Source organism: Alosa pseudoharengus, unplaced genomic scaffold (assembly GCF_046254945.1).
Source record: "Alosa pseudoharengus isolate Yale_2024_CS ecotype anadromous, Long Island Sound unplaced genomic scaffold, YU_APseudo_1.1 YU_APseudo_1.1_scf_10, whole genome shotgun sequence".
Classification (NCBI taxonomy): domain Eukaryota; kingdom Metazoa; phylum Chordata; class Actinopteri; order Clupeiformes; family Clupeidae; genus Alosa; species Alosa pseudoharengus.
The window spans coordinates 16,725,493-16,752,858 of record NW_027468565.1 but is presented as its reverse complement, the minus strand read 5'-3'; the positions used below and the strand labels follow the sequence as shown (position 1 = coordinate 16,752,858).

Below are 27,366 nucleotides of genomic sequence, written 5' to 3'. Positions count from 1 at the left end.
TGCTATCCATGTGGGGTTACATGCCCACCAAGTTTCGTGTACCCTGGTCTTTCAGTGTCCCGGGAATCCTTGTTGGTGTACGGTCACTAAATGTACACATAAATTATTTTATTGTAAGGCCCTCCATGAACGAAAGTCCACGAAACTTGGCATGCATTCGGAGGGTGTCATAATGATCCTACACTTTCAATTTCATGCAGTTTTGACCATGTCAGCCAGAGATATTGTGATGAAAACACCTAATGTTTTGCTTTTTAATTTTTAACTAGGTGGCGCTATACATGAAATAAGTGGTAATGGGATAGGTTGACATGCCCCATTAAGACCAACATACAAAAAAAAAGGTGGACCTCCTAGGCCCTACGGTTCTCGAGATATTCACAGAAAACTGTCTCTGGCCACCTACAGGCCAGTTGGTGTATAGTAACATAAATTCATTTATTGTGTGGCCCCCCCATGAACGGAATTCCACGAAACTTGGCGTGCATTCAGAGGGTGTCATAATGATCCTACACTTCCAATTTCGTGAAGTTTTGACTATGTTAGGTCACAGATACCTGCGATTACAACACCTCATTTTTACTTTTTTGTGTTTAACTAGGTGGCGCTATACATGAAATGAGTGGTTATGGAATGGGTTGACATGGCCCCTTTGAGATAAACCTATATGACCGCCGCTTCGCTGCGCGGCAGTCATAATAATATTCACTGCCATGATCATTACTGTCCACCGGAACGCGTTCTATACCCACAATCTGCCACACGGTGCCTTTACGGTGTTACACCTCTCAGCTCACATGTTCGGCGAACTTCCGACAAGTACATGCAATGTTGCATCAATGTGTAAATATTAAGTAATGTTGCTGTAACAACTTAATCGTTTATAATTACTTGGTGTGTTATAAAACGAGTAAACTATGGACGCTCTTCAAGAGGAGTTCAGGGGCATGACCCCTCAGCAACTGGCGGCACCTGTAAATACTGTGGAGGTGAGAACTCGCATGAGATGTGATTGGAAAATATTATAATGTTACAGGCGTTTATCCTAGAACATATTATGAACGCAGATATGCTCTTGGTTGCTTTGTATGACTATAATTTCGACTTTCACTTCGATTGGCAGGAACTATAGACAGAGAGGGTTCAAGCGGAGCTAGTAATCAAGGATCTTTGCTATAGATGTAGTGGATCATTCAGATAGGCTAACAAGCTATGTGCAATTGAAGTTGTAACTGTCGATCCATGTCTGCTTACACAGGAAAAATGGAAATTGCTCCCGGCGTTTTTGAAGGTGAGATTAAACTATACTGTTCTTCACCACTGTCTGTTATTTCTGCTTTCTATACTGACGTAGATTCACTTTAAACTTCCAATTTATTGTGAATATAGCCAAGAGATCTCATGGCGGATCACTCTGGATCATTTAGAAACATTTTGGATGCAGCAAGTGATTCCATGCAGTAGACTGTTTGCAAGAAATGTGTTGCCATGTGTTGAAGTCAACCTTCAACCTGTCATTTCATATCCATTGTTAGGTCAAAGGGCTTGTGAAGCAACACATAGACTCATTCAATTACTTCATCAATGTGGAGGTAAGCTAGTGCAAATAATTGGCATAGATCTATATGTTTTCCATAAGCATTAGTCAATCTCTCACTGGCTCCAACCTTTCACTCCTAGATAAAGAAGATCATGAAAGCCAATGAAAAGATCACCAGTGATGCTGACCCAATGTGGTACCTCAAGTAAGTGGCTCTTTTTTCATGTAGCTTTGAAGTAGATTACCCCACATACTCACACACTCCTACTCACACTATCTCTGTTTTCAGATATCTCAATATTTATGTTGGCATGCCGGATGTGGAAGAGAGCTTCAATGTAACACGACCAGTGTCTCCACATGAGGTAATTATCTACTGACTGTTGCCAGTGTCTCTCTGCCCTGTCCTCTGTATGTTTGTACCAGAACAGAGGTTTATCCAGGACTGCAAAATGTATCGATATTTAACCAAAATTGCAATTTTAACTAATGCAATTACGGTAGGCTGCAATTAATCGTGCTACGCTGTCCCAGTGCTTAATATTGTCATACCTATGATTTTTATATTCATGTCACCCCCCTTGTGTAACAGACGGTGAATATTGAACAGTGGAATTTCGAACTAAAGCTTGACTTTAAAAAAAATTATCACAAATCAAATCGCAGTTGCGTTGTCTATCAGAATAATCTCAATTAGATATTTTCCCCCAAGTTGTGCAGCCCTAGAGCTAAGTTGCAAAGAGCTGATCAGTGTGTCTGTCTGCCCTTATACCAGATCAGTGTGTCTCTATGTCCTTATACCTGATCAGTGTGTCTGTCTGTCCTTATCAGTGTGTCTGTCTGCTCTTATACCCGATAGTGTCGGCTGAGAGAAATGACGTACTCTGCTCCTATCACAGTGGACATTGAGTACACCCGAGGGAGTCAGAGAATCATCCGGAATGCCCTGCCTATCGGAAGGTTAATTAGCTGTTTATGCTGGTTATTGTAGTCTTTTTGGTTGTTGAGAGGCATCTTTTAGATGTCCTCCAGCAGTAGTTTTGATCCGTTGTAAGTAAAGGTGTTGTTTTGTTGTTGTTGCCTAGAATGCCCATTATGCTGCGGAGTTCCAACTGTGTTCTAACAGGAAAGACACCCATGGAGTTCTCCAAACTAAACGAGTGTCCTCTGGACCCAGGCAAGTCACACTTCAGCCCCAACAATGAACCAGAAGCATGCATACAACTCTTCGAGAGTAACTACATTTGCATACATACATTGCAATGCTATGGTTTGAGTCTTATTATGTTTGATAACATATTTTGTTTGTGTGCAGGTGGCTACTTTATTGTCAAAGGTCAAGAGAAGGTTATTCTGATACAAGAACAGCTTTCCAAGAACAGAATCATTGTGGAGCAGGACAGGAAGGGTGCAGTTGGAGCCTCAGTGACCAGGTAACCTTCCCACCTTTTGGTCATCCAGAATGGCCTGTACAGCAAGTTCTCCACATTGATAAAACACATTTCTTCATGTATGTTAAATGAAATGATCAGTGATGTTATCCATCACACCTTTCTGGTGCCTGCTGAGCTTTTGTGTGTGTGTGTGTGTCTGTGATTCTGTGTGTCTGTGTGTCTGTCTGTGTCTGAGAGTCTAAATGGTTTGTCTGGTGTTGTTTGACCACAGCTCCACCCATGAGAAGAAGAGTAGGACCAATATGATTGTAAAACAGGGTCGCTTTTACCTGAAGCACAACACCTTGTCAGAGGATGCACCAATTGCAATCATCTTCAAGGTATTACTTTTTATTTTATTTTTTAAATTTAGAGGCTTTTACTTTAACTATCAAGCTTGCTTGCCTTACAAACACCAACAACTGCACAACTGGCACTGGTAAAAGCCAATGTGCTTGTTAGCTGATGTAAAAGCTAGCCCTACATCTTCATGGAGTTTTAGACCCAGATCAGAAAGCCACACAGTGTATAGCTTCGGTGGCTGGAGAGAACAACAGACCTGTTTGTCACTTATTCCTATAACCATATGACATTAAAAGGAGGATCTAAAAGCCAGCGATTGTTGTAAATGCCAGTTACCATCAAAATATACTTAGAATGGTAAGAACGAACATCTAAATTATTCTTTAAGTGATTCTTCAGAGTCTGTAGGTGTGTGATGGAAGTATGGTGAAGAATGGCCAAAAGAGGGCGCCATAGCCTAACCATAGTCACACAAAACCCCTTGTGATGCCTATGTCCTATGATTATCATAAAGAGTGCAGAGAAAGTAGATGTAATAGATTTCTTATACAGTGGTGTACCATGACACTTCACTTTCCTGTAAATGATTTTACTGATTAATTTGATTTCTTAATGCAAAACATTGTTTTACAGTAGAAACAATTCATGTCTGTTCAAACAGTACTTCATAGAAAAGTCTCAGGCTAATTAAGATTTTCTCTTCCATATGTTCCTATGCCCTAATGGGAATCCATTCATCTGTTGGTGGCTGTTCTATCCTGACCTGCGGTTTTTAATTAGCGCCCGCTCCCCTAGATCCATGTGAGCGCATCAAGAGCCCACTGCACTCTTCATCCATATGGGAATGCAGCTTCTGACCGCTCTGATGTCTCCGTGGCTATATTGGCAGCTAAGTGTCAGTTTAGAGTGTTTACTCTGCACTCAGGCCTGGGAGCCCCTGCTCCAGAGAGCCTTCAGAAGGGCCAGACCCCTCTGCTCTCTCAGCCCTGAGCCTGAGCCTGCGTTGCCCCCCACACCCAGCGCCCAGCTCCAGCTCCAGAGTTCCCACACAGCCCCATTAGCATAAGCAAATGTCAGGGAACCCTGGGACTCCCCTCTCCACTCCAGCCAGCCGAGCTCTGCTTTCCTCTGCCTCTGCCTTTGAGCTCGACACAGATATTCTGCCTGGTTTGTGATATGAGTCCACACACACCCCTAACCCACTGACCTGTAATGAAATCTGGACCTGCTTTAGCAGCCTTGTATGTGGCTCTATGCTGATATATAATTAGCTTTCATTAATTGTTGTGTATGTGTTCTTGGAGGTAAATGCAGGTGTATGAGCTTGTGCTTTATAGTGGTAAATTTATAGTATTTCATCTCACCTGTTCCTCTACCCATGCCTACATCTACTATGGTAGTCTCATTTGCTTCCTTTCCTGGATTCTAATTTACATTCCTGCCTGATTAGTGTACGAACCACAGCCAACCTTTGACGTATTTTGTTTTTGTTTATGACAAAACCTTATAAAAACCTACTTCAGTGTTTAGCTTCATGATTAACAGCCTATCTCCTGTCTTCCCCTCTAGATATATGCAGGTCCCCTCCTTCCTTAACTCTTACTCGAAGAAGGTCTACTACGGCGTCCCTTATTTTTTCTTCCATGAGAGCTTAAAGTGTTCTGGCGCAGTTGAATTTGAATTGGGCTGTGTTGCTTAAGATTTGTAAATTATTTGCAAATGTTCCTTGCCTTAAGTCCTGTTCCACCATCTCCTCCCCCTCCTCTCCTGTGTGTCCTGCCAGGCGATGGGTGTGGAGAGTGACCAGGAGATTGTGCAGATGATCGGCACTGAGGAGCATGTGATGGCTGCCTTCGGCCCCAGTCTGGAGGAGTGCCAGAAGGCCCAGATCTTTACACAGACTCAGGTACACACACACACACACACACACACACACACACACACCTTTGGCCTGAAAGATCAGTTCACAGCAAACCAGATACCATATAATAGGGGGAATGAATGACAAAGTGACATTGAATAAGTTTTGGGCCTGGTTGTTAAGGATATCAGGGTCTCCTTATGATGACATGAAAGAATGAAGTGGAAAATGGTCTGTTTGTTTGATGGTGAGAATATTCATTCACACATTAATAAAACATAAAATACATTATTTTATCTTCTACAAACAGAAGAGAAAAAAAGCTTTCATGTGTTGGAGCCACTACTCAGCCTGGTGGTATTTTAGCACACGAGAGCGAGGTTCAGACCTCTACCTCCTCGAAGGGTGAGAGGGCATCCACAGCTGTGCTCGTCCCTGCCTCCTAGCAACCCCTGTCTGAGCCCCTCTGAATGTCTGCTTAGCGCTCACGTGGCCCGTCCCCGCGGTTATGCTCTCATTGTGCTCTATAGGGCTTTAATGAGTTATACGATAAGGCCGCGTGACCTGCCTCATTGTCCAGAAGACAAGACACATGGTCACAGCCATGTGTGATTACAGCCCACTGGTGTAGCAGGCTGAAAAATGACATGTCTTTATTGATTCATGTAGAGCTTCTCAGTGTCTGGAAAACTACACTGGTAATTTAACATCCAGTGCGAAGTCAGCGTGTGTACCCACCTAAAGAAGTTCTTAAAGAAGTTTTATCTTTATTTGTACCAAATGAATATGTGGTCGGTAATTTAATAATAGTTGTAATAACATTATTGTGTCACATTAGGTGGTGAATTACCTACACATTTTTGGATTTAGGACTTTTGGATGAAATTGCATCCTCAGTTAATGGGATGGGAAGCCCATAGCAAATTAAATTGGGCATGGACTTAATTGGGCACTGGAAAAAAATAAGCCCATGTTGCCTGACGGGTGCTGTTTTTGTGGGCGAGTGGCATTAGGGAGGGTCAGTGTGGCAGGGAGCCCCTGTGAGCTGCTACTGCTGCCCACTGCTGTCAGCGGCTCAGTGTGGGTGGTCTGCAGGAGAAGCCCACCGCCACAGTGACCTCCGACCCATGTGCCAAAGCCGACCAGTCAGCATGCATGGCCAGCGCTGACTCAGGTGGAGTGTGTGTTTGTGGACATCCATGTGTGCTAAAGGCCTGTCAAGTCTTCAGGCTCTGCCTTGGAACCTCTGCCACTGTCTTGAGTGTTGGCAGGTGCATCCAGTGAGCTTCTTATTAAACAACCTGAAATGTTGCATTTTTGAACCGCCTCTCCATGGCAACTGGGTTTTGTCAGACATGATTAGTGGCACCATGATGTAAGGCACAAAAAGACAGCATGATCCATTACCATTTTCACCTACGTCAGTAATTAAACCCCAGTCCTTTTGTCACTGCTCTTTCTTACTGAGGAAAACAAGCACCAGACCAAGATTTACAGCCAGTCAATATATGAAGGTTTATTAAGGCATTTACAAGATTTCTTGTGGGATCCAAACATCTCTGTTCTGTTCATTTGTCTGTCTTTGTGTCTGTGCTTAGGCTCTGAAGTATATCGGGAACAAAGTACGACGACAGCGGATGTGGGGTGGACCCAAGAAAACCAAGATGGAGGAGGCCAGAGAACTGCTGGCCTCAACCATCCTCACCCACGTACCTGTAAGTAGCACCACCACACACACACACAGACACACACACACATACAAACACACAGATTCTCAGTATTCTCATCAGCTCTAACACCCCCTCCCCTCCCCCCCCCCCCCCCAGGTGAAAGAGTTTAACTTCCGGGCGAAGTGTATTTATCTAGCCGTCATGGTGCGGAGGGTCATCCTGGCCCAGGGGAACAACAAAGTTGATGACCGCGATTACTATGGCAACAAGCGTCTGGAGTTGGCTGGCCAGGTGAGTGTGTCCCTGCGATGGTTCCTTCATTAGTTTCCCGCTGCCCTTATCCCTCTGTGAAGCAATGAGGTGTATCTCTACAGCATCATTACAGCATCCAACCCAGCCATGTTTGTCTAAAGATAACGAGCAGCCGATATGGCGTAGGGTGACCAAAAACAGCCCAGCACACTTGAAAACTATTTGTTGAAGTGGAACATAAACTTCTGGTAATTAAATTGTACCTCTGCCTCCAGACTGAATTACTCACGCGCGCGCACACACACACACACACACACTCTCAGATACACATTCTCAGATACACATTCATTGATGGTTGTTGATCACAGGCATGCGCCAGCAGATATGCCCCCCCCTAATCTCTCACTCTCTCACCTGCCTCTTTGTCTCTATTCTTCCTTTCCCTTTATTCCCCTTTTTCCCTTTCTCTCCTTCTTTCTTTCTGTCTTTATTAATACCTTCATTATTTCTTCCCACTGCTTTGTTTGCCTGTTTTTGTTGTCGTCCTCCATCCCTCGTTCCCAGGCGGTGTGGTGCTTTTGTCGCCTCTGGAGTTGGTGAGGGGGGGTGCGGGGGGGGTGTTGGTGGGCTAAGAGATATGCGGCGGCACCAAATCCGAGGGCTGCGCCAGTGCAAGCGCCAGCGTGCGGGTTCTTTAAGCGCGCTGCCACAAAAGAGCCGCGGCCGCCTTGACTCCAGCGATTGAGCTAATCCAGTGAGCCAGGCTCTGATAATGTAATTATGTCTGTCTTCGGGCTTTTAATTTCCAACCCCCCCACCACCACAACACCCACAACACTGCCAACCTCCTCTTGGTCGAGGGCTCGGATGGAACTGGGGGGTGGGTGCAAGCTGCAGGGTCCCTTTTCAGCCGGGGCTTATACACTCACACACACACACACACACACACACAGTGACACACACACACACACACACACACACACACAATCTCCTCACTACGCAATTACGATTCCCTGACATTCAACTAATTGGCCCGCCTGTGCGGCGAGAGCTTAATTTCTTTATTAATTTTTCCACCGCTGCTTGTTTTGATGTATGCAAATATGTGTGCGTGAGGGTGAGAGTGGAATGAGGCGAGATGAAGAGGGTGCTTTGCGAAGACCCTGTTCAGAGTGCTGAATGCCCTGGGAGAGGGTCCAGGTTAAGCTTATCGCTCTGACGGGACACCTGTTAATTAAATCGGCCTGCGCGGCCGGCGAGCCGATAAGGGGAGAATGAGATGGCGCCCGAGCCAGATGGGCCCACGTAAATGGCGGCGGATGAATACGCCGCTCGAGAGATGGTGGCGCGGCGGCGGCGGCGTGGGTTGCTCGAGTGCTGCAGCACCTGAGAGATTAATCAGCTATTAAAAGTTCAGCAGTTGAAGAGTTGAGTTAGTGTGGGAAGTTGGAGGCCCACGACATCTCAGTTTGTGTGATCGCTGAAAGTCTGCTTCACCCTGAACTATTTCCTGCTACACTATTGGGCCACTTAGGCTTTCGATCAGTGCGTCATTCTGTGATTTGCTGTCTATGTCCCCGGTGTTTCTGTGTACTTTTACTTTTAAAACAGTTAAATTCTTGGACTACATTGCTTGAGTGACTGACATGGGGGTGTAGTTTGAGCTTATTCTACTCAGTCTCAACAGTCTTGTTCATTCCTCTCTCCTGTCCCTCTTCTCTGTAGCTGTTGTCCCTGCTATTTGAGGATTTGTTTAAGAAGTTCAACACGGAGCTGAAGAAGATCGCTGACCAGATCATCCCCAAGCAGCGAGCTGCTCAGTTCGACGTGGTCAAGCACATGAGACAGGACCAGATCACCAACGGCATGGTCAACGCCATCTCCACAGTGAGTTGGAGTAGCCCAGCAGTAACTCTCTTGTTACGTTGTGGATTCAGAACTCTGAGCACAGCAGAGCAGCTATTCCTGAGACTCACCATCTCTCTGTCTGCCATATTAGCTAAATAAACCTCATGCTATCTTTTTTTCCCTCTTTTTCATCCTCTGCTTCTCCTGCCTGATTGTCCCCACCCACTGTTTTTGTTTCCTCTCTTCCCTCTCTGTAGGGGAACTGGTCACTTAAGAGGTTTAAGATGGACAGGCAGGGCGTGACGCAGGTACTGTCCCGGCTGTCGTTCATCTCGGCCCTGGGCATGATGACGCGTATCTCCTCCCAATTTGAGAAGACGCGCAAGGTCAGCGGCCCGCGCTCGCTGCAGCCCTCCCAGTGGGGCATGCTGTGTCCCTCCGACACACCTGAGGGAGAGGTGAGTCATCCTCCTGCTGTTGCTGACCAAGGGGGCTGAGCTGGACTACAGGGTTCCAGCATGCACGCCACCCACCTTCTGCACAGGAGAGCTAAATATGTAGATGAGTGTGTTCTATGTATAAGCAGTATTGCATCCGTTAATGTCTAGTTTGTCAGACCCCTCTCTGAAAGAGCTCATCAAGCTTCATATGAAGGACACTGTGCTTTTCAAGCTGTATTACAACAGAGTTCCCATGCAACTACCACAGGAATACAGTAGGTCCTCCACAAGTCACTGTAACCTCTGGGCTGTTGAGCATGATTTGTTTTGAGTGCTACATGATCAGTTTTCTAAATAGTAGAGTCATTTTCCAGTTGGGTTGTGTCGAATTGTTGCGGTGATTTAGCGGAGTCAGTGTAGCCTGCACAGGTCCGCTCCAAAAGTGCAACACAGAGCAACTGGACAGCCATTAATGTGATGGACGTGTAATGCACAAATGATACACCCTGTCCTCATGGTTTTTCAAAGTAGCCTTTCAGCTGCAGTAGGGCTTGGTTGATGACTTGTCGTGGGTGTTGTTTGAGGCCGCTGTTTGTGTGTCCTTTAGGCCTGTGGCCTGGTGAAGAACTTGGCCCTGATGACGCACATCACCACAGACATGGAGGACGGGCCCATCATCAAGCTGGCCTTCAACCTGGGCGTAGAGGACGTCAACCTGCTGTGTGGAGAGGAGCTCTCCTACCCCAGCGTCTTCCTGGTCTTTCTCAATGGTGAAGACACACACACGTGCACACACACACACACACACTCAAACTCACTGAGAATCATGAAAGACTCAGTCATGCACAGACAGAAACTACATGCATGTATACCATAGTACATAGTACAAAGAGTGTTTGCCTGAATTATACTGTTGTGTTTTTTTTTATTATTTGAAAATGCTAAAAGACGTGTTCATAATTGCTTATAATTTAATAATACTGCTTTGCATAAAGAGGTTGCCTTCAAAAAGATTGAAGCTAAAGTATTTTAGAAAAAATAAAGAAAAAATATATCCTTTTATATTAAAAGTCCAGCCAACCTCTGGACCACAGAGCTAACCAGCTCCCTGAAGATTAGCTTTCAATGTCATGTTGCGTAGGACAGCCGCTTCAGTATTAATTAATGTATATGTTTTCTAAAGCACTGATAAAGTGTCGTTAAACCAGCTGCCTCCCTGCTTAATTAATTAACAGCAGCAGGTGTCAAAGCAGCAGCAGTAGAAACACACACACACACACACAGACATACCCATACTGTATATGTGCACACACAACTCCACACAATCATAAATGTGTACACACAGAAACCCAGTTCAGTGTTGCTTCACAAAGCACCTCTCATGTAAGCCGCAAATTCGTTGTGTATGCTGGCAGACCACTGCTGAGGACTGTGTCATTAGTATACACTATGCACTAGCCATCTCACATACTGTACCAACAGTGTAGCTCAAGTATAGTGTGTGTGTGTGTGTGTGATGTGATGTGATGATGTGTGTATCTCTGTAGTAAATGGAGCTAACAGCCACCACACTTCTACCCTGGGTCTATGGTGTGATAGTCCTGCACCCTGACAGCAATGCCCAAAGAGCCAGCCCTGTTGGTATGGCAGCCAGAGCAGACGCTGACCCCTTTCTCCCTCTCCCTGCAGGTAATATCCTGGGTGTGATCCGTGACCACTCCAAGCTGGTGAACACCTTCCGGCTGATGCGGAGAGCAGGCTTCATCAACGAGTTTGTGTCCATCTCCACCAACCTGACCGACCGCTGTGTCTACATCTCCTCCGACGGGGGAAGGCTGTGCAGGTATGTGCTGCTGACCGGGCGAGGACCACCGCGAGTGAAACCTACTCACTGCCACCACGTTGGTTTAGACGTGGAGAGTATGGAACAGTATGTAGGTTAAGAGGAGAGTATGGATCAGTATGTAGGTTAAGAGGAGAGTATGGATCAGTATGTAGGTTAAGAGGAGAGTATGGATCAGTATGTAGGTTAAGGGGAGAGTATGGATCAGTATGTAGGTTAAGAGGAGAGTATGGATCAGTATGTAGGTTAAGAGGAGAGTATGGATTAGTATGTAGGTTAAGAGGAGAGTATGGATCAGTATGTAGGTTAAGAGGAGAGTATGGATCAGTATGTAGGTTAAGGGGAGAGTATGGATCAGTATGTAGGTTAAGAGGAGAGTATGGATCAGTATGTAGGTTAAGAGGAGAGTATGGATCAGTATGTAGGTTAAGGGGAGAGTATGGATCAGTATGTAGGTTAAGAGGAGAGTATGGATCAGTATGTAGGTTAAAGACAAGTGCGAAAATGCTCACGGGTCCTCCAATGTAAGGACACTTTCACGTATACAGTATATTTACTCATAATATACTTGTTATACTGTTAATGTCATTGTTCGTGACATACATTCATCAGATAATTTCCTCCATACTCATATAGACATAAATATTGACCTCATGATCCATGTAATTTATACAGATGCATGCAATAAATCATGCTTCATTCAGCTGTGTAGTTAAGCATCACTAAGTTAATATTAAGACTGAGAGGAGCAGTTATCCAAAGATCTGACTTCAGCTGGAAGTGTCAGTCCGAATTAGTGGATTAATCCCTCACACATTATGAATATTATTCTCTGTTGTTTAAGATGGGTGAGGTTCGGCCCCAGCAGTGGCGCGACTGGCTGGGGCACCTGCACCGTACGCCGGCGACCCGGGTTCGATTCCCGCCCCGTGGTCCTTTCCGGATCCCACCCCGACTCTCTCTCCCACTCACTTCCTGTCAGTCTCCACTGTCCTATCTAATTAAAGGCATAAAAAGGCCAAAAAATATACTTTAAAAAAAAAAAAAGATGGGTGAGGTTCTCATATATAATGATGAGCATACTACATCATTTCCACAATCAATAATCTTACTTCAATATTATATACAATGTTACTTATCTATTAGCCACAGTCTGTTGTTTATGTAATGATTGGCGTGCAGACGTTTATCTGTTGGCTACAAGCCAATCTCTCTGCTGATAATGCGTGGTTGTCTATGCACTTGCATTCTCTCCACATTGAGGCGCGCGTGAGGCTAGACATTGAGGCTTGTGTGATGTTATCAGCACCTCCATCATCAGCGTTCCCAAAGCCGGCGTGCCAAGCGTTTATGATCTGTCTGTGTTCTGTGCTCCTGCATGGCATTTAGTCTCAGCTGGCTTTGTGAGCGGGTCCTCTCTTTCAGATGCCTCTTTGTGTGTGTGTGTGTGTGTGTGTGTGTGTGTGTGTGTGCGCGCGCTCTCTTTCAGGCCCTACATCATAGTGAAGAACGGCCAGCCGGCTGTCAAGAACAAACACATTGAGGAGCTGTCTCAGGGCTACAGGTGCTGCTCTCTCTCGCCTTACACACACCGCCACCCTCATACACTCCAGCAGCCCTTAGCATAGTCTTCTTGCACTAGAGAATACAATTCTTGTTGGGCTTCCATTTCACTTGTGGCTTGATGTTCCAAGTTGTATAAGGTGAATTTCACTGAATATGAAATGTGTGCATTTGATATGTATGTATTATAAGGAATGAGGCGTGTTTAGTAAAGATGATGTATTAACAGTTTACAACGGTCTCCCATCCCCCCTCAGGAACTTTGAGGACTTCCTGCATGAGAGCTTAGTGGAGTATCTGGATGTGAATGAGGAGAACGACTGCAGCATCGCTCTGTATGAGCACATGATCACCAAGTAAGTCCTGAGCTTCTGTATGAGCACATGATCACCAAGTAAGTCCTGAGCTCTGTATGAGCACATGATCACCAAGTAAGTCCTGAGCTCTGTATGAGCACATGATCACCAAGTAAGTCCTGAGCTTCTGTATGGAGTGGAGTCCTCGGCACGGCCTCTTCTCTGTCTCATGCTGTTGCTGAACAACCCACTCAGCCCAAATTAGGTGTTAAGCACTCTCCTGAAGGGGTGTGTGTGTGTGTGTGTGTGTGTTGTGTGTGTGTGTGTGTGTGTGTGTGTGTGTGTGTGTGTTCCAGGACTACCACACATCTGGAGATTGAGCCGTTCACTCTGCTGGGTGTGTGTGCAGGCCTTATCCCGTACCCCCATCACAACCAGTCGCCCAGAAACACCTACCAGTGTGCTATGGGCAAGCAAGCCATGGGTAAGGCACCGACGCTTTGATGATTAGTGTATGATGTATGTGAATATGTTGATGTCTATGTTTATGCAGGTGCTTTTGTCGAAAGCGACTTAAAATTATTTTCATACAAAAAGTCATACAAAAGTCATACATTACTTTAAAAGAAAAGTTTGATCTAACAACAACCTCGGGTCTATTTTTAGTGTAGTGTAGACGGTCGTTGGAGTTAACAGCGTTAACTTATAACTTAACAGCGTTGATTGGGGTAGTTTGAGTAAAACTGTAATATGTATTTGCAGTGAAATGTCAAATAGCGATTGCCATGGAGGCAAAACTTTACCATGTCAAAGTAAGTCGCTACTTTAAGCCAGGCTCAACATATCCTTACACTACTGTGATACTGTGGAAAGGGTCCCTACAGACAAACCAAAGTGTTTTAACTTTGTAACATGGCACTCTCCACAACACACCGGCGAGAAGGACTCACCCACACTAGACCGGTATTGTTTTTGTTCCCTGTGACATTCACTGGACTCCTGCATATCCTTATGTACAGACTTTCACCCACTCCAGTGCACACACTCATCATAATGTTTGTGTGTGTCCACGCACACAGACACACACCAAGCGTTGACGTGCTTGCGTAGGGGCCCTATTGTGTGCTGTGTGCACAGGGGCCCTCTCCCTGCCACTGTCTGCGAGCGCAGGCGGGCCACGGCATTGTGCGGCGGCCCCCGTCCAGGGGGTCAGTATGCTCAGCTGCGAGAGGGGCCGAGGGCGGCGGGAGCCCCCGTTACCAACACGACCCCAGAGCTCTGGGCCGCCGCACACCATCACCATTCAGCTCCCTCTCTCCACTCCGCATCCCCTACCCTCCCCCTCACAGACCTTTACAAATAACCACAGGGAACGCAACTTTATTTGGTCCAGTGCCCTCTGGTGTGTGTGTGTGTGTGTGTGTGTGTGTGTGTGTGTGTGTGTGTGTGGACAGGGCCTATACATGTGCAAATCTATCTGTGCGGCCCCTGGCCCATAATGGCAGGATCTGAACTTGTAGCCTGATTGTGCAGTAATAGCATCTGACAAATGTCAAGGCCCGAGGGGCGGAGGCTTTTGTGCCATAAACTGCCCCGCTTTGCTGCTCCGAACTCTAACAGCACCACACACTATCTACCCCACCCCCCCAAACACAATCTCCACCATTGCCACACCAACACCCCCCCCCCCCCCCTCCACAACAAAACAAAGTAGCTTAAGCACATTCTGCCACTAGAGATGCATCCCCTCAGCCGCGGGGTGAAACCACTCAAGCGAGGGCTGCATTCAGCTGCTGGATGGGCTGTGTGACAGGCGATGGCGTCTCCAAAAGGATTATCTGCTGGTTAAATCTGTCCCAGTGTCCCTGAGTCTCTCTGATCCGGTCGCCCCCGCCCTGTGCTACATGCATTATGCCCCTGCCACACCTATTGAGCGCGCTGATTGATTGATTATCGAAGTCAAAGCCATCTGGGAGGGGAGTAGTGTTGATTCGTTGGAAATACAAACTTCCTCATGAAGTTATTCAATCAAGTTATTGGTGTGCTCATCTACTTCTGGTTGAGCAGGGACACATCAGGTTGTAGTCCAAATCTACAACCACCTTTGAATCAGAATGAATGACCACTTCCATTGTGACACCATGGCTTGAAGATCCTGACTGAATGCCTGTTCTCTGACACCCCTGTGGTGTGATGCATTGCAGAAAGCATTTTAAACCTGTAATGATCTTCTTGTCGCTCTGACCTCCAGGCACCATCGGCTATAATCAGAGGAACCGCATAGACACGCTTATGTACCTGCTGGCCTACCCTCAGAAACCCATGGTGAAGACCAAGACCATCGAGCTGATCGACTTTGAGAAGCTCCCGGCCGGCCAAAACGCCACGGTGGCCGTCATGAGCTACAGTGGCTACGACATAGAGGACGCACTGGTGCTCAACAAGGCCTCTCTGGACCGAGGTGAGAGGAAAGGGCAGTGCCGGCCCACTGACCCGGAGCAGGGCACTGTGGGGCAGGGTCTCTCTTGAAAGGGAGAAACCGATGACCTGGAAAATATTGAAAGCTGACCAATCCTATAATGGAAAGAGAATCTGTTATTAAGCAGCATGATATTATTAGGTGTTACTTGGCACTCCCTCTCATCTCAAATGCTATCAAAGGACCTTAAAGGACAATGGCGGCGATTAGATAGATCTCCGTTTCCCGAGGTCACTGAGTAGTCATTCATGAGCCCCCTTGTTCATGTTTTCAGAGTGTAGCGCTGTAGCTACCTGGCTGCTTTAGCTGTTGGCTGTGAGGGGTTTTTGTAGCGACAGTACTCGGTGACCTCGAGAAACGGACATCTATGTGAAAAATCACCGGAGGTAGGACGTTTTTGGAACTTGGGGTGGGGGGGCACAAAATCTTACAAAGCTTACAAAAGAAAAACAACAGATATTTCAAATTCAGCTGATTTCACCTGTGTCTGATCTGGATCCCACTAGCCGTTTGTTGCATTTTGTTGCAGCAGTTGCCCGGTCCCTCATGGCTGTGTGATTGATGTTCTCAGGGTTTGGGCGGTGCCTGGTCTACAAGAATGCCAAGTGTACTCTGAAGCGCTACACTAACCAGACGTTTGACAAGGTGATGGGTCCCATGCTGGACGCAGAGACCCGCAAGCCCATCTGGAGGCACAGCATCCTGGACGCTGATGGCATCTGCTCCCCTGGTGAGCACTTTTAATAAAGAGAAAACAGTGCACCAGGAACTCAGTCCAGATATTATTTAACTCACTCTGTGTGTGTGTGTGTGTGTGTGTGTGTGTGTGTGTGTGTGTGTGTGTGTGTGTGTGTGTGTGTGTGTGTGTGTGTGTGTGTGTGTGTGTGTGTGTGTGTGTGTGTTTTTCAGGTGAAAAGGTGGAGAATAAGCAGGTGCTGGTGAATAAGTATATGCCCACCGTCACCCAGACGCCACTGGAGGGCACTGCCCAGCCTGGTCAACCACAGTACCGGGATGTGCCAATCACGTAAGAATACACACACGTAAACAAACACACACAACTGCTGGAGACTGTTTTTACCACACACTCACTCCTTCAGGACATTGTTTTGACTAATAGCAGCTGAAGTGTTTCCTATCATTGTTTCAGGCTGAAGTGAGGTGTTTATGTGTGTTGCAGCTACAAGGGCTCCACAGACTCGTACATTGAGAAGGTGATGATCTCTTCCAACGCCGAGGACGCCTTCCTCATCAAGATCCTGCTGCGGCAGACCAGACGGCCCGAGATCGGAGACAAGTTCAGCAGCCGACACGGACAGAAAGGTGGGAACTACACATAGTTCAGCACTGAGCCGGTACACTCCACACCACAGAACGCCACTGCTGGACACACACACACACACACATGCATAAGCTGATATTCAAACAGACAGGCACGCACACACATACGGACACACACTCCTCATACCACTTTCAGAATGCTAAGGACCTCCAACCATTTCAGTGTTGCTTCTGTGGACACATCCCAGTGCAATGATAAGATTCAAGTCTGGAGAAAACAGTTAGTTGTCAGTAATTTAAAACTAATTCAACTAATTTCAAATTCTAAAAAAGGACAGCTTTGATGTGTAACAGTGGGGGGATGGACCTGTGTCCTCTGTGCACTAGCCCTAGCATGCACACAGGCACTTCTCATAGGTGTTACTTGCGTCCTGTGGAATAATTTATCCTATCTTGCTTAACGATATAATACATTACTATTAAATATATATGAAATATATTCCAACATAGCTTTTGTGTGGATCTGAATGTGAAAACCATATCTGCCAGCTCTGACATACAACCCCAAATCAGAAAAAGTTGGGACATTGTGTGAAATGTGAATAAAAACACAATGTAATAATCTGCAAATCACTATATTTAGTTGCAAAAAAGACACAGACAACATATCAAATGTTGAAAATGACAAATTTTACTATGTCATGGGAAAATATATGTTCATTTTGAATTTGATCGCAATGAGTAGTAGTGGAGGTGTGCACATCCCCACCGGTGAGGTGCAGGGCAAATGGAACTATAACTGCAAAGGAATGAAATGCCCGCACTCTGCTAAAACTCCCATATATTTAATGTGTTGCAACGTTTCGACCCGGCTGGGTCTTCCTCAGGCAAATTTTTAATTTGATACCAGCAACATGTTTCAAAAAAAGCTTGGACGGTGATAACAAAGTGCTCGAAAAATTGTGTAATGATAAAGAAAACAAAAGAAAGAAATGTTTCATAACTAATTAGGGTAACTGGCATATAACTGGGTATGAAAAAGAGCATCCCAGAGAGGCAGGGTCTCTTAGAAGTAAAAATGTAGGGGTATTCAGCTCTCTGTGTAAACCTGTGTGGACAAATGATGTAAACAATGTAATTGTAATGCTTATTAACATGAAATTGTGAAGTATTTTGGGAGTTCATCATCTACAGTACATAATATAATATGATAATATTCAGAGAATCCAGAGAAATCTTTGCAAACAAGGGAAACATGGCTGTAAAACAATATTGGATGATTGTGGTCTTTTGGACCTCAGATGGCACTGCATCAAAACAGACCTCTTTCTGTAAAAACAAATTGTATGGGCTCGGGAAAGCCTCTGATAACTATTGTCTATGTGCACAGTTTGATACTGAGTTCAGAAATGCCAGTGTAAACTTTACCATGCAACAGCCAAAATTTTATTTAGACATGATACAGAAAATACCACCGTCTTATCTGGGCTTGAGCTTGTTTAAAATGGACTGAGGTAACGTGGAAAAAGGTCCTGTAGTTAGACCAATCAAAATTTGCAATTCTTTTTGGAAATCATAGACTCATCTGGGCTAAAGAGTACAGGGCCTATCCAAGTATCCAGCCTATCCATATTGCTTAGTGCTTAGTTTGAAACCCAACATCTATGACTGTGTGGAGGAGCATTAGTGCCCACAGCATGGCCATCTTGCACATCTGGTAAGGCACAATCAACTCTGAATGATGTATACAGGTTTTGAGCAACATATACTGCCATCCAGGCAATGTCTTTTTCAGGGAAGACCTTGAATATTTCAGGAAAACAATGGCAGAATGAATTCTGCACATATTTAAACAGTATTTCTCCATTCAATGTTCCAGGTGCTAAAATGGCCTGTCTGCAGACAGAGTCTGTCAAATTAGGTGCATCATGGAATGAAAAACATGATTAAGAATACCCCATACTGTTGAGCAACTGCAAACCTATCTCGGGCAGGAATGGGACAAGATTTCATTCTCAAAACTCTAGCAACTGATCTCCTCCGTTCCTAAACATTTCCAGAATGTTGTTAAATGAAGAGGTGAAGCAGCACAGTGGTAAACATTCCCTTTCCCAACTTTTTTAAACATGTTGCTGGCATCAAATTCAAAATGAACATATTTTCCATGAAATAGTCCAAATGTTCATTTAAACATTTGATATTTTGTCTATGTTCTTTTTGCTGCTAAATATGGGTATAGGAGAAGTGTATATTATCACATTCTGTTTTTATTTGCATTTTACACAACGTCCAAACTTTTTCTGATTTGGGGTTGCATGAGCCATTTTTAGTTGTTTCTGTTTGTTTGTGTGTGAGAGTGTAGTTTTAACACTAGTCCTACTTAGAAAAGTAAGTCTAGTAAATCCCCCCCCCCCCCCCCCACACACACACACACACACACACACATCCTCAGCTTCTCGAGGGGCCATTTTTCAATTAATTGGCTCTTTGTCCGGAGCCAGACTATGCAAATGTTTCACACCACCACAGCAGTGCTGTAGGCCGCTCCTGGGAAGGAAAAAAAGCTCACCACCCCCATTGTTTCATGGCTACTCCACAAAGGCAGGGCCAGCCTGATGTTTTAATCAGAAAGCTAACTGGCGCCATGCATAATTCACCCAGCTAATAATGAACAAGCACTGGGATAGCCAGTCACCGGCCCTGACAGCAATATGCTTGTGGCACCTCAACACAGAGGTCAGGCAAGGGTCATCTATAGGGGTAAACGGGCCACTCATCACCGGCACGTCTGACTTGTGCTGCGTAGGAGCTTTGAGTGGAAAATTACCAAGCATTACTGTTGGGATAGGACAAAGCGTTACTAAAAGCTTGTCACTATTGTTTCTTCCAACAGATCAGGTTTAAATAGCTTTTTTCTCATTTTCACATTTTTGTAAGCTACTTGGAGGTTATTTGTGGTTTTTGTATGCTTTCAACAGAACTGTCAGGTACTTCCCAAACATTGGTCAACTTTCAGGAGCTACCTAGCTTTGATACCTATTTCTAGCTGGATAGAGAATGATGAAAGACCACACACTGTCTTGTCCTCTGTGTCTTTTCATATGTGTAGTTCAGCAGAGAATTCCATATCCATGTCTAATGTCTGCTTCAGATGTGTGGGCTTTGCCTTTTTTTCTGCTGTCACTTGATTATGTAGATTGTAGTGTACTGTTAGACAGGTTGGAAAATTGAGTAGGACTTTCTTGTACAGTCCTTGATTAGTTCATTTAGAAGGCTGAAGTTACTTATTCCCCATTGGAAGTTATGAAGCTGATGGTGTGGCTGTGACATGTGGAATCCCCCAGGGGTCAGCTCTTGGGACCTCTTCTGTTCAATGTCAATATGCTAACTTTGGGCCAGATTCCACAAGACAACACTTGAGTACCATAGTTATGCAGATGATGCACAGATACGTCTGTTTCTCTGACCCAGTGACTCCAGCCCAGTAGACTCCCTGTGTCAATGCTGAGAGCAAATAAATGATTTGAGAAGCCAGTGGTTTCTTCAACTAACTAAGGATGAAACAGAGATTATTGTGTTTGACGGCAAAGAGAAAACAAACAATTCTAATAACGAAGACCTCCACTCTCATAGTCTCCAAGTTTGAAATCTTGACAGAGAATCAGATCTCTCTTCCACCAGCCATACCAAAGACATTTTTTTCCAGTAGGATAGACAATTGTTATAGTCTCCTGGTCCTCACAGAAAGACTGTTAAACACCTGTAGCTCATTCAAAACTAAAGAAAAAAGATTCTCAAGTGCTACTAGACTATAATTCACTGCCTGGTTAGGGCCAGAATGCATCTCTGATATGTTTTTAAAGAGAATAAACTTAGAGCTTTTCGAGCATGCAAGTCAACTAGGAGAAGCAGCATTTTGCTGTAATGCTGCATGCAACTGGAACAAACTGCCAGATGATCTTAGATGTGCCCCAGATGTACTATCTTGCCATTTTGAATTCAGCTTAAAACCATTGTACTTAAACTTCAATCATATTCTTGTTATTTTCTTTTGATTATTTTACTTATCTTTTAATTATAATCTTTTAATGGCCTTTTTATATAATTAGAGCTTTATTTTAATTCTCTAATATTTCTATCTTTTAATTTTAGTTATACTGTTCTCTTTTAATTACTAATATAACTTGCCCTGCCTTAAAGCTAATGTTGAGCTTTCCTGAGAAGCATTCCCACCGCCCCTCACGTGAGCAGACAGGGAGTTTCTCTGCTACTCGGCCACTCCTGCCCTCCCTCATCATTCCTAGTCTCTTATGCGCTCACCAGCTCTCATCAGAGCATGAGCAGCAAATCATTTGCCAGTGACCCACATGTGCACACAGTTATGTATATTTGTATATATGTGTGTGTACGCACTCAGACACAGCTGTGTTGGCAGTGTTACTGTGCAGGGGAAAGTCAGCATGGGGGGGGCCTCTATTGTGTGAGGTGCCAAAGTATGGTAATAAGGGCTGATGGAAGACTCGACTCTCTCTCTCTCTGTGTGTGTGTGTGTGTGTGTGTGTGTGTGTGTGTGTGTGTGTGTGTGTGTGTGTGTGTGTGCGCGCGTGTGTGTGTGTGTGTGCGTGCATTCGTTAGTGGGGGGAAATGACGATCTAGGGGACTCCTGGTGTGTGTGTGTGTGTGTGTGTTAGTGGACGTAGGGGGGTTGCGGTGGACCCTCGCCCCTGTCTTGCTTTTCTCTGCTGATTTCATGGCTCTTTCATCACTAACCCTCACACAAAACAAACAACCCAGTGGATGCCTGTTCCAGGAACACTGTCCCCTCTATCTCAATGTCTCAACGCATTTCTCCACCGTTATCTTATTTTGCTCTCTCCACCACCTCTCTCCCTATGCTATCTCTTTCTTGCTTTCTCATCTCTCTTCTCTTATTCAACCATTCTCCCAACGTTTCTGCTGTCGTAGCGTTTCTCTTTTTCATTCCTACGTTAACGTAACATCTAGAAAACATTCTACGTTTAACCTGTCCCACTCCCCCTATCAACGCAGCTCTCAGCCAGACAAGTATTATGGAGCAGATACAAGGAAAGTAGCTGCTCAGCATTAGTCAGTGAAACCTCCTGTAAGGCAGCACCAGGCCAGCAGTGGGAAGTCCACTACGGGCTCTGCTCTGATGCACGAAAAGGCCATCGTCCCTCTCTTCCCTCCTCGCGGTCACTGAATGGCGTGCTTGGTTTTGTAGTTGGGCCTGCCACTCATTGTGAGCTGTATTTGGTGCTGGCTGTTTGCTTAGCCCTCTCACTGTCCAGCATAATCCCAGCAGCCCTCGTCCACCCCCCCTACACCCCCCCCCCCCCCTTCACTTCCTCCTGCACCCCTCTTTCTCCCTCTCTCTTTAGCACTTGCAAATGGCCCAGTGATGTGTTTGCTCATGGGGTAGGCGAGGTGTGTGTGTGTGTGTGTGTGTGTGTGTGTGTGTGCGTGCGTGCGCGCGCACGCTGGCCCCTCAGTAAACATTTGCGTTCACACTTAGGGCGCGCTACCGTTGGCTGTTCCATCATGTGAATGTCTAATGGTTCTCCTCCAGCTCCTCTCTGCATGTGTTTGTGAGGCGCTGTGAGTCTCCACTACTCTTCTCCCTCTCCTCCTCCTCTTTTCACTGCACTGCATATGTTGAAGGACACTCACAAGACAGGTCCAGCCGAGGACCACAGACATCAGTCTTAGGGCTGGGCCAGCTTTTGGGATTGGTGCAGTATTCAGATCACAGCTTTTCTAGGCATCCTAGAAGACCTGGAAAAAAACTTGTTTTCAGATAGTTTCACATTTTTGTTCATTTACTGTTTTGAATAACTGCAGAATATGAATGTCAAATAATGGTTATAGACATTCCTAATAATTTCCCAGTGATTTCACTCTGAAGGCATGAAGATGTTTATTCATGTGCTTTATATTCATTATATTGAAGGATTGAATTGTAATCTTTAGTCTTTTTCCTTAAAAATACCAATGCACCCAAAACAAAGAATCAAGTTGTATTTACTGAACATTTTATCCAATGTCACCACTGATTTCCATTCATTTGTCTTATTAGTCTACAAAAGTACCTTGGAGAAACACATAGCTTAAGAATAAACACAAGTCTTTGTTTTTAAACATTACGGTCAGAGCCGGACAGTAACGGAGTACATTTACTTGAGTACAGTACTTGAGTACAATTTTGAGGGATCTGTACTGAGTATCATTTTTGGGGGGTACTCATGACTTTACTCAAGTACATTTGAGAGGCAAATATTGTACTCTTTACTCCACTACATTTCTATCCATAGCCGTGAGTATCTATTACTTCTAAAAAAAAAGGAAAAAGCAAAAATCTCGGAAACCCTCAATTTGTTGTTTCCCTCTCAAACGTGATTGGATTGTGCAGGCGCCACTGATTGGGACAGCCAGCAATCACCTTCAGCTTTCCGCCAAAGTCAACTCCATGGTTAGATTTAGATAAGAGACGAAACCATGGACGAAACAATGGATGAAGACGCAACAGGTCCATCCTGGGAATGTGCCAACCTGTGGCCCCACCTTGCCAGACTATTTCAATTTTCTGAACAAGTTAATGATAGTTTCCGCTTCAAGTGTTTCAATTACAAAATAGTATTTTGTATTTGAAATACATGTATTAGAAATACTGCCCATCCCTGGCAACATGGTAAAAAGATATAAATTACTTTATTTTACTTTCAATTCCTTTTACATTCTCCAAGGTATTAACATTAAAAAATTTCATAAATCCATGTAGGATGTTTCTGTACATAAATGTAAGCACTGTGGCAGTAGTAATGCAATATTTAGAAAATGTACTCTTGATACTCAAGTACTTTTAAAAACAAGTACTTCAATACTTTTACTTAAGTAGACATCTGACTGTTGTACTTTTACTTGTACTTGAGTAAAATTTAGCAAAGGGTATCTGTACTTTTACTCAAGTAATGAAGCTGTGTACTCTGTCCGCCTCTGATTACGGTACAAAGTCATTTGGGTTACTATGTAACCACAATGTCCATTTCTGTGTTTGTCCTTCTCAGGAGTGTGTGGTCTGATCGTCCCTCAGGAGGACATGCCCTTCTGTGATACGGGCATCTGCCCCGACATCATCATGAACCCACACGGCTACCCCTCCCGTATGACGGTAAGTTGCCCTCTGCCTGGACAGGACGTTAGGAAGGCCAGAGGTTCTCAAAAATGCTTTGGTTTATGTGTTGCCTCAACCAGATCTGTTGTGTTCATGTGTTAAGTGCAGTCCAAATGTGATGCTACAGAGTGGACAGTGTGGTTTAATTGAATAGTTTTTAATAAGGGAAAGAAAGTGCTTTGTGCATAGCCATTTTGTTTGTTCCATGGTGCAATGCAAGTGAACCGCTTAGACCTGATGCAATCAGAGGCAATTCAGTATGAGAGAATTTATGTGTTCACAAATTGCTGTGGTGATTATTAAGTCATTATTATGGTGCTGTTATTTATGACATAAATTATTAACCATCAGTAAGTCATGCACCTGACCTGTGGCAGTGTGTAATGTGCGTGACTCCACTCTCGGTGGTCAGGGGGCAGTGGGGTTAAAGGTGCCATGGCTCTTCCTGCCCCTGACCCTCTGGTGTGGGGATGAATGGCAGCTGCTTTGTGTGGGACGCAGAGCGCTGATACACTTTTTTATGAGTTCCCACCATGCCCCCACCCCCACCATGCCCCCCTCCAAACTCCTCACCCCTGTTCCTGTTCTCACCCATTCACAAGATGTGTGCTGTGCTGTGCTGTGGGACTGTGAGACTCTGAGTGAGTCGGACTGTCTTTGTCTCCCCTATGACGGTGGTTTCAGTAATATTAGTCATCGATAGCTATTCATAGCGTTTCCCCTAAAGCGTCATTTCTGCCACCCCCCTTATGCCGTCATGCTTTCATGTGCCACCACTTCACTTATTTCAGGCATGCACCGCTGACTGCAAAAACAGACCTAGCCAGATCTCTGGATCTGTGTTGAATCTGTGCAGCCTAAAATCCTCACACGAATGTTTTTCCGTTGAATGTGCGTAGAGCTTACCTAACCTACACAAACGGCACTTTGTAGAGCGTTTGTAGCCTTCGTGTGTGCTGGGGTACCAGTAGCGCTGCACTTCACCGCACTGGTTGGGGAAAAGTAAACAAAAATTGAGGGATGTCTCCGTAGATAAACCCAATTTGTATTTCAGTATTATATTTGCATTTTGTTAGCTTAGACTTTTGTAAATGTCACCGAGAAATATCTTGCCCTTGCACACTTCAGTTACAGACCATAGTCGAATCATTAGTCGGATCAGACAGGATCATCGGGGCTTACCCCTCTGAACTTCAACTGCAGGTTGTCAGCAATAGACAGCAACTCTCTCTTGCTGTGCCACTCACACTCACTGGCTCATATTGTTTTTAAAGGTGCCACTCCTGTTTTATAGCAAGACATATCTGTAGCCTTTGAGTGATTTTGTTAACTGTTTTGCTACTGTACCATGGCAGACAGGCCTTTTATGAGTTCTGTCCATCATTGGTGGTAGGCTTAGGTAAAATGGCAGCAATAAGATGCTGCTTATTATATATTTTCGTACCAAAGTCTCATGTTGCTGCAGTTTTTGGGTTTAGTAACATGTTAATAAGGGTGTTATTACACTCAGGTAATGACAAATAAAAGATAATAAAAATGTGGTGTTGGCACATGAAGAGGAAGGATCTTCTCTAGGGAAATAAGGCTGGAATATGAAGCAGTAAGGTGCTAGTCTTTGCTACTGCTGTATTGTAACGCTGCCTTGACCCCGGCCAGGTGGGGAAGCTGATTGAGCTGCTGGCAGGGAAGGCAGGCGTGCTGGACGGCAGGTTCCACTACGGCACGGCCTTCGGGGGCAGCAAGGTCAAGGACGTGTGTGAGGACCTCATTCGCTACGGCTACAACTACCAGGGCAAGGACTACGTCACCTCGGGGATCACGGGGTAATTAGCCACAACCACCCCTCGCCAGTGCCAGCGCATGTACACAAACCCGCACCCCAGTGGGTGACTCCTGCATCTCCTGCTCTAAAGTGATGTGTATGACTTTGTGTGCTGCTATGCCGTAGGGAGCCACTGGAGGCGTATATCTACTTTGGCCCGGTGTACTACCAGAAGCTGAAGCACATGGTGCTGGATAAGATGCACGCCAGAGCCCGCGGGCCCCGGGCCGTGCTCACCAGGTATGTCCAAGCGGTCCACCGGTCACTGGCCTCTCCTGATGTTATGACTTGAATCAATTGTTGTGACGTTGAAGATTGTTTACTATGATACTGTTGCACCGTAGGCAGCCCACAGAGGGTCGTTCGAGAGATGGTGGCCTGCGATTGGGTGAGATGGAAAGGGACTGTCTGATTGGCTATGGGGCCAGCATGTTACTGCTGGAGCGCCTTATGATCTCCAGTGATGCCTTTGAGGTGGATGTGTGTGGACAGTGTGGCCTGCTAGGCTACTCAGGCTGGTACGTCATTCTGTGTGCATGTGTGATGTTTTATATTCATGTACCTTGGGCACCTTGTTCTAGATGTGTCCTTCACACATCTGCCCCCGGCAGCCTCTGATGCTGTGCTCTTGTGTGCTACAGGTGCCACTACTGCAAGTCCTCGTGCCACGTCTCCTCCCTGCGCATCCCCTACGCCTGCAAGCTGCTCTTCCAGGAACTGCAGTCCATGAACATTGTGCCACGCCTTAAACTGGCCCGCTACAACGACTGATCTGGAACCCAACCCCCAGACTTCTCCAGACGCTCACACACACCGACTTTAGTTCCATCTGTGCACCTGTGATGTGCCATATCAATTTTATGTTTACATGTGAGAGATGGCTTTTCCTCATCATGACTCCGTCAGTTACTGGCAATCAGTTACATGGAGGAGGATTACGGTTCTATGGCTCTATTCCTCTGTAGAAAGCCGAGAAGATTAGCACATTTAATGGGACTAACCATTGGTTAACTGGATTCATGTTTTACATGAGGACTTTTTTGTTTGCAGTTATACATTTAGAATTGTCTAAAGCTTTACTTGTGTATATTTCTTGTTGGGTACCACAACTAAATGAGTAAATGGGTGAATAAACAGTATTATTTCAACTAAAGCAACATTCATTCATTCATTCATTCATTCACTCATTCATTCATTCATTCATTCATTCATTTGATTTTTGTTGCCGGATTTCCTTCAGACGCTGCCTATGATTAGCTTAAAGAGGTGCAAACAGCAGATCCGTGCGCGGGTGCACAAAGCCTGCTGGAGTGGAGGCTTGGTGTCGGAGCTTTGGTGAAAGGTATTGTGTGTCCTTGATTAAGTGCTAGTGTAACAACATTGACAGCGGGAAAAAAGAGGCTTGTTTTGTATGGACCACCTCCTCCCTTTTTTCCACCGCTGTTTTTACAGAAGTCCTGAGCTCTGGCCTACACACACACACACAAATAGGCACACATACAACCACCCACCCACACCCACATCACTGCCAGTCTTTGATTGGACA

At 45.2% G+C, this 27,366-nt stretch overlaps 1 protein-coding gene across 1 annotated transcript; it reads left to right on the top strand.

Annotated features, from left to right (window-relative positions):
- The first annotated feature begins 808 nt into the window (after positions 1-808).
- Positions 809-26,973, top strand: polr3b (polymerase (RNA) III (DNA directed) polypeptide B). Its single transcript, XM_076265775.1, has 28 exons — positions 809-989; positions 1,259-1,291; positions 1,536-1,592; positions 1,681-1,745; positions 1,830-1,905; positions 2,400-2,500; positions 2,626-2,717; positions 2,856-2,973; positions 3,206-3,314; positions 5,060-5,182; positions 6,736-6,852; positions 6,964-7,098; positions 8,785-8,946; positions 9,165-9,365; positions 9,955-10,117; positions 11,037-11,190; positions 12,680-12,754; positions 13,011-13,109; positions 13,406-13,533; positions 15,301-15,510; positions 16,100-16,258; positions 16,438-16,555; positions 16,709-16,851; positions 23,892-23,995; positions 25,655-25,821; positions 25,947-26,060; positions 26,165-26,338; positions 26,462-26,973. Exons 1-28 carry the CDS (start codon positions 918-920, stop codon positions 26,589-26,591), a joined length of 3,399 nt encoding a protein of 1,132 aa, XP_076121890.1. The 5' UTR covers positions 809-917; the 3' UTR covers positions 26,592-26,973.
- The last annotated feature ends 393 nt before the right edge of the window (positions 26,974-27,366 follow it).